We start from the raw sequence: 12,274 nt of genomic DNA on the forward strand, positions 1-12,274 counted from the left end.
ACACTGGCCCTATAGCTCTGATCCTTCCAGGCAGAGCTCTCACATGGACCACTGAACACTGCCCAGGGGTCCAGCTGGTGCTTCCATGTGGGATTTCTTGGCCTCCATGTCCTGGACCATCCTCATGCAGTCTGTGTGTCCTGCTGCATTTTTCAGTCTTTGCTATCAAACCAGGAGGGAAAACTGAGCTCTGACTGCAATAACTGTCTGGGTCCATCACTGCTGCTGCCAAGCTCTATTTTCTTTTTCTTTATCTTTTTACTTTTTGCTTTTTTTTTTTTGTCCTGCTTGGATGCTAAAATCGAAAATTGGACAGATTTAGCTAGGGTTTGGCTTTGACTAACACAGTCATAGTATCCTCTCAGAAATTCTATGGCAGGATCCTTCTGGGTGCATTATTTTAGCAGTGAGGAGCCTGTCTTTGTGGTCAAGGGTGAGTGAGCCATCACTGCTGAGGCTGAAGCACTCACTCATTGCCCCTGGCAGGTCCTGGAGAGGAGTCAGCAAGGTCTGGAGAAGCTCATTGCTGTGCCCACAAAGAGATCCAGGTCCTAATTTCTGGCTCTTCCCGTGATGACTTAAACCAAGTGCTAATCTCTGTACACTGCAGAGCTCTGGGCATTGTTAACCCCTCTGGTAATACAGTTATTTGTTTCCCTCTGTACACTCTTCTTTCTCCCATGAATGCAGTTCAGCTGCTCACATGCCACATGCCAAGCAGACAGCTCCTGTCACCAGTCCTTTTTCCTTTGTTCAAGTCAGAATCCATTGAAAATCACCTTCAATTTCAGAACTTTTTCTTTGGTGTGGGAGAGAGCATTCCCTTCCAAGGGGGAATTCAGTTCTCCCCTGAGAAATTACTCTTCCTACAGAACAAAGCAGCACCTCTCCCACTGCCCTGCTGGCATTTGCAGGCTGTAATTTACACTGATCATTTCAGGCACCGCAGGTATTTTTTTCTCTTTTTTTAGGTTTTGCACAGACACAACAGGAAGCAAGGCTGGGGCTGTGAGACAGCAGTGGGGAGGCAGTGGTGGGGTCAGGATTAGTTCCTCAGGGTCCCTGGGGTGCCTGCTCATGTGCAAGTACATGTGGTGTCTCTTCACTTTCCTGGTCTGGAGACCACTGATCATCTCCAGGTGTTCACCCTCTCCAGTGTTTCATATTGGAGACCACATGTGGAGTGTTTGGCTTCTTGTGGCCTCAGGGTTCAGCCTGGAAAATATCTGAGAGCTTCATCCTCAAGCCCAAAATGAGTTGGGATTTCTCCTGCTGCATCCCAGCCACCCATTCCCACTGATCTGGGGCTTCCAAACCTCTTCCAGTCTGGCACCTGTGCAGGTGGGAGTGATGCTGTCCTGCATGTGGACCCCCTGCCATCCTCTCTGCTGGCCTGTTCCCAGGGGTGATCCCAGCTCTGCTCGTGCACACATCCAGCCCATGCAGCTCAGGAGTCCTGGGGTCACCTGGCAGCCCTTCTCAGCACCTCTGGACCTGCCTTGGTCCAGGAGAGCACAGCTGTCAGTGCTGCAGGTGCGGGTCACCAATGCTATGGATAACAGCATATGGATAATGCTTTTTTTTTGCTGAGATGGCAAAAATCTCACCTGATTTGTTTCAGGGCTTCACTTGCCTTTTTTTATGACTGTCACACTAGCAGCTGATGGCCCAGAACTAATGCATCTGGGACCTCCTGCCACTTCCAGCAACAAAGTAGCAGAAACTGCTGAATTCCAACATTGTGAAATTAAATCCTATTAAGTTTCCACTCCCCTCATCCAGGATGAACTTCAGTTTCCCTGTTGGTGTTTGTCTTTCCCTGCCACAGCAGCCTTTCTCTTTGTCCATCATCTGTATCTTTCTGTTTTTATGTCAACTCCTTCTCAATGTATTAATCCCAAAGATAATCTGGGAGATATTTTTCTAGAAATCTGCCTTCTGCCCAGTATTTCTCATTTAAGTGCCACCTGCTTTCTTGTTGCTTGTAACCTTTACAGTTCACCTTCTGAATTTCATCCTCTCTGACTGAAGAGATTGAAATCCTTGTTTCCTGTGCTGTGTTGTCTCTCATGCACTGAGTGTATCTGGGTGAGGATCTACCACATAGGCTTGATCTACAGAAACAGCTTATTTTATTTACAGACAAGTTTGCATGGGTATGAGCTGTGTCTGGTTAGTGTCATGTTGATTTTCATTCTAAGTTTTTTGAACCCACATGTTTTAATTGCTTTCTTTTCTTCAGACTGTTTTCTAAAGCCTGGGTAATGCTGATGTCAGCCTAGCAGGCTTGTTGCTGCCTGAATCTTGTCTCCAAGCCAAACTCTTCAGTTCACACACTGGATTTGCTGTTGTGGTTGCAGAGAACCTCCCTCCTTTTTTAAGAGTCTGTGCAGCCAAAGCAGCATATTCTTTCACTTCTTCTTCCAGAAGTCTGGAACAGGCATGATCCAGTCTTTCCCTCACCTCACACATGTCTGGCTGTCTTTGCAATCAGCTAGTACACCTAAATATTCACAGCTTTAAAATCTATTCCCTTTTCCAAGGACAGCTGGCAAGACATTGAAGCCCCAGATCCTGCTGTGGTGTTGAAGTCACATGGCAAGAGAGTGTCTTCAGCTGTGGTGGGATAGCACTGAAATCTGGGGTACAGGAGGAAAGAAAGGAAAAAGTATGATATCTTTTTAAGCTCCCAAAGAAAGTCTGAAAGCCCTTGTAGCACAGGAGACTCAAAAATATGCCTGAGCTTCCTTTCAGGCCCATCTTACTCAGCGATTTCTGCTCAGTGTCTCTGCCTTAGCATAGAGGTTTTGGTCTCCTGCTCCACATCACTCCTATTCCCTTGCCTCATACTTTGAAGATTTAAAGGACAAATGTGATACTTCCTTCTGCCTGTGTCAGTGAAAAGCACTTCAGATTTGGATCACAGGCATGCACAGTGTTGATACTTCTCACTCAAACAGAGATCCTGCAGTTGCCAAGGTTGGTGTTTTTCCCCCTTTAGAAAGTTGATATGCCTTGGCTGAGTGGTGTCCCTGCTTTCAGATGCAATTGTGGCAATGCTAAATTTCCAAGGATTACCACTGCATGTGGTGGAATCTGGGAGCCTCAGTAACAAGCTATAAAGTCAGGAGAAAATCCAAGATGCGAAGAGCTTGGCAGCTCCTCCACGATGGAATATCCTGCTGTACTCAGGGCCATGGTGCCAAAATGCAACACAAACCATTGACTCACTCACATGATACTCCCTCCTCAACAGTCTCATTTATTTCAGTATTCCTTGGCCTTCCCAAACTTTTTGGGAGTCCCAGGGGCATTCCAGAGATTGGTAAACCAAAAATGGGACAGGGAATGGGATGCCTGGCTTGCTCTCAGCATGAATGAGTGGAATAGGAGGGATGTGTAAATTCCAGCCAGCATCTGGCAACAGGGAGGGCTGGGACAGGAGTGTGTGAGCAGTGATGCTGCAGGTGCTGGGGCTGGTGAGCAGGGGGTGCCCCCAGCTTGGGGACATGGTGCAGGGCTGTGTTGGGTGTCAAAGGCTGATCTTAGTGGGGTGGACTCTGTTAAATCACTGTCTTCAACCTGCTCCTGGCTCAAGTGGGTTGCAGCAGCCCTGGCCTGCCTACCACTGTGATCCCAGATGTTTTGGGGGTGCTTTGGGCACCTGGACTTGTCTCTGTTCACACACCTGCAGCTGCTCTGACCCAGCCTTATGGAGAAAGGACACTCCATCCCATGGGACACTGCAGATGCTGCCCTTCTCATGCTGCATCTGTCCCAGGGCTTAACTCTGGCTCCAAAGCCACCATCCTGGCCCAGCCAGGATCCCAGCTGCTTTTCTCCTCTGGATGCTGTGTGTAGTGTGAGCAGACAGTTTCTGAGCAGGGAGACTTCCTGCAGTGGAGCCCTGTAGAAACCCAAAACCTGCTGCCAGGCCAGGCCTTGCTCTGGAGGGTTTGGCAGTGCCTGAGCAGGGATGGTGTCACCACTTTGGAGCCCAGAGCTCAGGATGCAGCCAGTGCTGAGTGCTGGTGCCTTCCCCTGCCAGCTCAGCACTCCCAGCCTCCTCCAGCTGCACGGGAGCAGCCTGGCAGGGAATTTTTTTTTCCATTTTTTTTTAATCTCTTCCTCTGTTTTCCTGGAACTCTGTACAGCAAGAGCATAGCAGGGATCCCAGGGGGTTTGCTGCTATCCAGAGAAGATGCCTTGTTCTCTGCCAGATCTTGCTCTGGGGAAGGGCTGGAGGAAATCCATTCTGCAACGTTTCTGCTGGGGCTGTTGGCAAGAGCCCTGCAAAGTGCAGCAGACACTGGCCAGGCTGGTCCCTCTGAAAAAAGGAGGGCTGAATAGGTCAGAGCATGGCTGTGACCTGCCTGACCTCTGCTCCCTCCCCTCTTTGCTGCAGATTTGCCTTTTGTTGAGCCCAGAGAGCCTCCTGCCAAGCCAGCGCTCCTCCGGGGCTGTGACCTGACCCTGCAACAGGCACTGAAGCCGTTCCCTGGGATGTTTCCACGCTGCCCTGTGCAGCACCAGCACAAGCTATTTGCATTTCTAACAGCCTTAAGTCAACCTGAACCACCCAGGGTTTGCTTCTGTCCCCATGAGAAAGGTTCTGGCTGATGCACGTGTTAATCTCAAAAACAAACGCCTCCACATTGTTTGTACTAAATATAGGAGCAGTGTCTGCTGCAAGGCACTGCCAGCAGCCCTCTGCAGGGTCACATCCAACAGGAGTTTATCAGCCCAGCCCAAGGGGAAAGGGGCTCAAGTTCAGAGCTCTCTGTTTGCAGATGTGAGCTGCAGTGAGTGCAGTTTTCAAGGTCGATCTCATTCCCTGTCATTTGCAGAGGGCTGAGCCTGGAAATGTGAACCGGGGCTCCTCTGGGATGGGCATCTCAGCCCAGCACTGTACGTTGGACTTTCTGCTTATCTGCCACTGGCACAGATGCTGTTTCACCCTCCTGTGGTGTAACTGATACAGAGCATTGAGGAAGAAACTGTACCTTCTTCTCTTGAGTCACATCTTGATCAATGCAGCGCTGCAGGAAGTGTCATTTCCCCCGACGCGCAAGCGTACAGGCACTGCTGATGAAATTTTGTGAGGTCAGGCCGTCATTTCCTCCCTAATTACAGCTCCAGGAATGAATAATGTTTAGCTGAGGCTCTGGTGACTCTGTGCTTTGGTGCAGTTTTCATTTAAGCAAAATGCAAGCATGTCGAAATGAACACAGGGTCTGGATTTTTCCTTCTGGTTATTTTGGTTGTACAGATGCCATCTGGGACTTGTGTAACAAATGTGGGGTTGTTTGGTGACGGTCAGTGAATGAAAAGATCCGGAGCCCCAAACTGCCATGCAAAAAGCTTCTGTTAGAAACCTTCACATTGCCAGAAGTGTCTTGTGGCAGATGCTTTTTCCAGGAACTTGGAGGACTGGAAGATCCTCCCAGGCCACAGTCTTCTGAACAATGTGTCCTATCTTCCCCTTCAGAAAAAAACATAATTCTCCATTTTAAAACTCATGGTGTGATTCCTTCTGTTGAAGCCAACTCCAGGGCTGCGCAACCCCCATGGTTACAAACCTTGTCATGTGGAAATTGTCGTGGCATCCTCTGCCAATGGAGAGAGTCAGAGCCAAGCAGCAGAGGGTGGGTGAGTGATGGGAGAGCTGCTTGGAAGTGTTGCTGCAAGGGAGAGCCTGTGCCCCTGCCGTGGCTGGCTCCATGTGTTGGGTTTGGGCTATCCAGGCCTCATGGTTCTTCTGCCCCCACTCTCAGAGGCTGAGCTGAGGCAGATGCTTCCTAGCCTGGAAGGTGGTTGCACCCTAAATAATTTATGAGCACAAGAACTTGAGCAGCTGTCACTGCTTGGGTTTCTGATGCCTCATTTATGGCTGGCCACATCCAGCCTTGGGTTTGGTGCTGCTGCAAATGGACCTCCAAAATGAAACAGCTGGTCTGCAGGGCAGGGAGGGCAAGGACTGCCTGGGTGGCTGTCTGCAGCTTCAAACACCAGAGGAGATGCTGCTGGTTTAGAAGAGAAGGAAAAAATATAAATAGCAAATAAGAACTTCAGTAGATTTACTGGTCAGACAAATCACCTGACCAATTTGTGTCTCTGAGCCTGGAAGTGCAAGCCCTGAGCCTATGGGGGCTCAGCACAGAGCTGCCAGTGTTGGATCTGCCCTTCATCTCTGCCAAGCACAGAGGCTGTCTCACCCCTCACAGGGCTGTGGCAATGCTGGCAGGGTCCTGTCTCCTCTGGGTCATTCCCTCAAACAAACAGCCTGGACAAAGTGGGATTTCCCAAAAGCATGTGGATCAAACTTTACCTAGTTGTTCTTGAAATTGTAATTGTTACCTTTGTTTATAGTGTTTTATTTGATAAAAAATAGCTCTGGACCTTTTGAATCCTAACTGCAGATTTTGTTACAAAGTGGGAGGGAGGAGCATTGCTTGACCATCACTTCCAGAGCAAAATGGGTTTGTCTCTTCTTGGGAGAGGTTGCCCAACTTGGGCATCTCAAGAGAAGGCAAAGGAAGCAGACCCTTCCAACCCCTCTTATCTTCCTTATCCTTTTTCAGCCTCTGAAGATCTGAGATCCACCTGGCAAGGCAAGGCTGGTCGCAGCCCACTCCAGGCCCTGTATGAGAGTGACCAGGTAAGGGCACAGGGACAGAGAAGTGCTGGGGTGAACATCGAGTGGGGCACTGAGTGCTGACCCTTTCTTCCACCCTCTGGTGTGTGGGGCACTGTGCCAGCTCCAGCCACCCCCAGTGTCCTTGCAGCTGAACCTCTGGCTGAGTCTAAAAGACAAGACCACACTGCTTGGGGGTGTAGCTTGATAAACAATGCTTATGGCCCTTGATGGTGCTAGGGTAAATGTTTTAATTACCAGTGGGATGAGCCATAGCTGGGCAAACCTGGGAGACTTTGCCAGCTGAACATTTCAAAGCCAACTCTGTGTCATCATAGCTGGGCTAGAGCTTCATTGCTGCCCTTCCTGAGCTAATAATTGGCAGATGTTTCTGTGTTAACTGCTATATGTACATGCACACACATAGGAATCTGCACATATATATGTTTACATAGTTATAGCTGGACTCAGCCATGGGGGATTTATAATCCTGGAACATCTCAGGTGTCTCCATCACTCTGAGGTGTGCCAGCTACACCTGCTGAGAAATGAGCAGCAAGGCACAGCCTGGGCAAAGGATCACTCCCCTCCAGGTGGGCTTAGTGGGTCCCTCCCTGTGCAGGAATCAGGGAATTTGTCCTGCTTGTTCCTCACAGTGGGGCTTGTGGTTGGAGCTGTTAAAAGTCTGTGTTTCTTTCTGCTGCATTTCCCCTTGGGCAGGCAGTTTTCCCCTAATTCAGCCCCACTTCCCTTTGCAGAGGGATCTTCAACCACAACTTCCCTGCAGGAAGCCCTGTGGGAAACCACCCTCCAACAGGTGCCATGCCATGTGCCCAGCCACCAAACGTGCCCTGCATCCCCCTGTGTCCATGGGGCTGTCTGTCCTCTGCTGCAGCCCCAGGAGCAGAGGGCAGTGCTGGTGGCCCCTCAGTGGGCTGCCATCCCTGCTGCCTCCCCATGCAGCCAGAGTCAGCTCTTCTCATAGGTGCTGCTCTGTGTTAAGGTTGATGCTGTTCTGTCTGTAAGCAGCCAAAGTACATTTGCTCTCTGAAAAATTACAAATATGGACTCCCTTGGCCGTGGTGCCAGCAAAGCCTGGCGCTGCTGGAATGTCGTGGTGCTATTTCCTTAAAAGTGTTACTTAATTTCCCTGGCTTTTAAAGAGAAGGAAATGAAGGGAGCAATTTTGCTCTGAAATAACTGCAAGACATGCATTTATTCCAGTGGGCGGCTGCTGAAAAGTAGTCACATTTATTTGTTGCCATGCCTGCAGACAGTGTCTGTCTGTCTGTCTCTCTGGTCCAATAATTTTGAATTATGCAAGTGCAGGGAAAAACGCCTGAAAAAATCACATTATTAAAATGCCTCTTTTCCTAAGCCCTTGCAAAAAAGGTTTTCCAGTTCTAAAAGCTGACGGGGAAGCTCCAAACAAAAGGAATTTCTGCTGAAAGGTTTGGCTGTGTTGCAAGGCAGCATGAGAATGCTTCTTCAGCTGTGGCTATAATCTCCCTAGGTGCTGTATTTTTTTTGTAACCTCGTAGCCAACAATGTCAGAGTCATACCTTGCTGGCACTTAGCATCTGTTCACCTGAATTTCCTTCATTTTGGCATTTTCCCCCGTCATGTCCCTGTTGGAAGGAGTAAGGATGGGATGCTTTCTCCTGTCTCTGTTTCACATTACTGCCCATACAGGTTCCTGGAGAAAGTGGTCACTAAGGTGACCTAGATGAGGTTATTTCCTTTGTGGAAATAAGATCCAAAAGAGTCTGAGTGTGGTTCATCCCTTGCAGAAGGAGCTGTTTGCCCAGGTGTTAGTATCTCTCTGAGGATGACAGATCTGCTGGATCACCCACAGTTTGCTTTAGCAAATCCCAGCTCCTGGCAGGAGCTTTACAAGCCCTTGCAGCTGTCCCTCCAAACACCTTGTAAGCCCCCAAGGAGCAGTGAGGGAGCACCTGAAGCCTGGCCAAGTGTCAGGATCTTTAACTTGTCAGAGTGACCCCGAGAAGAGTTAGAAAGTCTCTTTTCCCAGCCCAAGTGCTTGAAGAAGGAGTCAGAGCTCCTCATTTCTCGGTATCAAGGTTGTTTATTGTATCTTATCTGTAAAATTCTTTCTCCTGCCCTGCTGAGGTCCATCCAGCAGGACAGTTCCAGGCACTCTGCCTGCCCCCTGTGTGGTGTTATGTCTTTATACTAAAAGCTACGTGTACAATGTTGACAATTACTTTCCAATACCTATCACCTATGTTAGACGGTCAGCTTCTATTATAAACCAATCCAAAAGTGCCAACATCACAGCAGAAGATGGAGGCCAAGAAAAAGAAGAAGGATAAAGGCTGGACACACCCAGATCCCTCCATCTTGCCCCCCTGAGTCCCCATTCTAGAAACCCCAAAATCTACTTTTTCACCTTGTGATAAATTCACTATCGTTCTACTTAATTTGTCATGGCTTGCAGATTTTCATCTAAGGTCGGTAACTTGCTCCGTGGGTCATAATCAAAACCACAGGGGCATTTTGGGCTCTGTGCCAGGGTCTCTGAGCCCCCTGGCAGGGGTCTTGCCTGCTCAGGACAGCCAGAGGGATGTCCTGGGTCCTGACAGCCAGTGGTGTTCTTTAGCATACCTGGCAGTGGTAGCTCTCAGCAGCCATGCAGGCAGCATGCCTGCCCTCACCCTTCATCTGGAGTCACCACACCTGTGTCACTGCAGAGCTGTTTGCTGTGGCACCCTCTGGCACTGGCAGGGCTGTTTACACCCCCAAAGTGGGAGCCACTCTGATGTTGGGAGGTGGTGGTCACTGCATGGCATGAAAGCCACAGCCCTGCAGGGTCAGGGCCACGCCAGGTTAGTGGGTGCTTGGTGCTGCTGTTCCCAGACGAGGCTGTTGGATGTTCCCAGCAATGAGGAACACGAAATTTCCCAACCCTTGTGAGCAAAGCAGGGACAGAGTGGGCAAGAGGAGGAGGGGACCTTCCCCTTCTGACTTTCTGGAAATGGTTTCCTTCCCCAGATGTTCTAATGACATTTTGGGATTTTTGACGAAAACCATGACAGGAGAGGTCACGTCCCCAGATCTATAAGGGGGTTTCAGCTGGGTCAGGAGTTAAGGGACTCTGGGCTTCTGGTAAGCCAGTGCAGCAGCTGCCAGCTCTTGATGTGAGGGTCAGAGGGGTTAAAGGACCATATGTTGGTTCCTTGTCCCTGCGGCCAAAGGAAACTGTGACCAGGGCTGAGGCGTTGGACTGGCCTGTGTGGAAGAAGTCCCTCGGGAGAAGGAACCCAGAGCCCTCAGGGAGGGCCCCAGCACCACCTACTCAGTGCCTTGCTCCTCTCCATCATACCTCATCTCCAGCTGCCCTCCTGCTCACCAGGCTTTGATCATCAGCGTTAGAGACCATTTCCATTTGCCTTTCCTTGGCAGAGCACCCAGTCCATTTCCATCCAGCATGCCCAAATGTTCTGCCACGTTTCTGCCCTTGGCTGAGTGTTCACAGCAAGCACAAGTGTATGGGTGTCAGTGTGAGGCAGCAATGCCCCATTGCAGCAGGTGGTGTGCTGGGCCCTGTGCCAGCAAACAGGCTGTGCTTTCTGCCCCTGGGGCTGTGCATCCCCCCAGACTGGTGTGAGGGAGAGCACGTTAGCCCAGTGTGTGTCTGCTTTTAAAAAAATGCCTCTCTGCACCACCCCTTCTTCCCTCACTGCCTTGTGTTTTTGTCCTCATCCTGCTCCTCATCATATTTTGTCCTTTCTTTTGATGCCAACCTGTCCAAGGATTAAGTGCACCAAACCAAGATGTGTTCAAAGTGAGTGCTGTCTCCAAAATCCCACATGTGTAACCCCAGCAAAGTGGAGGCAGTGGGGACAATTTTGGGCCGAGTGTTGTGTGTAGGCCACAGGGGAGGCAGTGGTGACAATTGTGGGCCGAGTGTTGCGTGTAGGCCACAATCAGCTTGGGCAAGCCGGTGACCATTTCTGTTGGGTTTTTCCTCCCCAGTTTGAGCAGTCGTCCCTGCAGGCAGTTCACCAGCAGAGACGGGAGATGTTGAGCAACATCTGCAGCCGTTACACCCGCAAGCGGCGTCTCCTGCGGCCGGACGACTTGCGGCACTTGGTGGTGGACGACACCCACGGCCTGCTCTACTGCTACGTGCCCAAAGTGGCCTGCACCAACTGGAAGCGGGTGATGATGGTCCTGACGGGGCAAGGCAAGTACCGGGACCCTCTGGAGATCCCCGCGCACGAGGCCCACGTGCCCTCCAACCTGCGCACGCTGTCCGAGTACAGCGTCGCCGAGATCAACGCCCGCCTGCGCACCTACCTCAAGTTCGTCTTCGTGCGGGAGCCCTTGGAGCGCCTGGTCTCGGCCTACCGCAACAAGTTCACGCTCAGCTACAACACGGCCTTCCACAAGCGCTACGGCACCAAGATCGTGCGGCGGCACCGGCCGCAGCCCAGCCAGCGCGCCCTGGAGCGCGGCGACGACGTGCGCTTCGAGGAGTTTGTCTACTACCTGCTGGACCCGCGCACGCAGCAGGAGGAGCCCTTCAACGAGCACTGGGAGCGCGTGCACTCGCTCTGCCACCCCTGCATCATCCACTACGACGTGGTGGGCAAGTACGAGACCTTGGCCGAAGACGCCAAGTACATCCTGCAGCTGGTGGGGGCCGACGCCAGCGTCAAGTTCCCGGCTTCGTCCAAGACCACCAGGACTACGGACGACATGACGGCCCAGTTCTTCCAGGACATTAGCCCCTTCTACCAAAGGAGACTCTTTAATTTATACAAAATGGACTACTTGCTGTTCAATTACTCCATCCCCTCGTACCTCCGCCTCCGATGAGGCGGGGGCTGTGGGGGAACAGTGAGGGAGAGCTGGATAACTCTCACCTTGCCACAAGTCCTCTCCTCCTCCCTTGAGCTTGTCTCTTGGTTGACTTCCTCCCTGTGCCCTTTTGTTAGGGTCTGCTCCACCTCCTGATGCCTTGTTCGTGCATGCTCTGGAGGAAGAACACTTCTCAATACACTGGGGCTGGAGCTTTTCCTTCCCTTTCCCTCCCAGCCTTCAGTATCTACAGGGAATGGTGGTGGGACTGGACACTTCTTGCCTTGGTGGGGACTTTCTTGTGACTAAGAGACTCCTCTGTAGATCCAAATCTTGGGAAGGCTCCTTTTTTGGGCAGGATCCCTTCAGGTCTTTCTCCTCCTTACTGGGCTGTTTGGGGGCAGACATGGAGTCTCAGGGGTCAGAGGGGAGTGTATCAGAGACTTGCATAGAACCAGAAATAAAGCAATAATTTAATGTAACTTTTTCCTTTTATTTAAAATTGCTCCCACCTTTTCTTTTTGTCTTGTTCTCTTCTTGTCCTTTGTGCCATCCCCACTGAGGGAGGGTATAACACACAGAGGTGTGATACTCTGGCCACATTTTTATCCCTGGAGGGATTTTTTGTTCCTTCCTTCCTTCCTTCCTTCCTTCCTTCCTTCCTTCCTTCCTTCCTTCCTTCCTTCCTTCCTTCCTTCCTTCCTTCCTTCCTTCCTTCCTTCCTTCCTTCCTTCCTTCCTTCCTTCCTTCCTTCCTTCCTTCCTTCCTTCCTTCCTTCCTTCCTTCCTTCCTTCCTTCCTTCCTTCCTTCCTTCCT

The 12,274-nt window shown here is 50.7% G+C and overlaps 1 protein-coding gene across 1 annotated transcript in view; it reads left to right on the top strand.

Moving 5' to 3' along the window:
* Window positions 1-11,940, top strand: part of CHST13 (carbohydrate sulfotransferase 13) — a 28,285-nt gene extending 16,345 nt beyond the window's left edge. The window contains exons 2-3 of the mRNA XM_063164331.1: window positions 6,582-6,658; window positions 10,631-11,940. Coding sequence (XP_063020401.1) covers window positions 6,582-6,658; window positions 10,631-11,476 — 923 coding nt within the window. The 3' untranslated portion in view covers window positions 11,477-11,940. The remainder of the gene's footprint in view (window positions 1-6,581; window positions 6,659-10,630) is intronic.
* Window positions 11,941-12,274: the final 334 nt, after the last annotated feature.

Source organism: Melospiza melodia, chromosome 10 (genome assembly GCF_035770615.1).
Source record: "Melospiza melodia melodia isolate bMelMel2 chromosome 10, bMelMel2.pri, whole genome shotgun sequence".
Classification (NCBI taxonomy): domain Eukaryota; kingdom Metazoa; phylum Chordata; class Aves; order Passeriformes; family Passerellidae; genus Melospiza; species Melospiza melodia.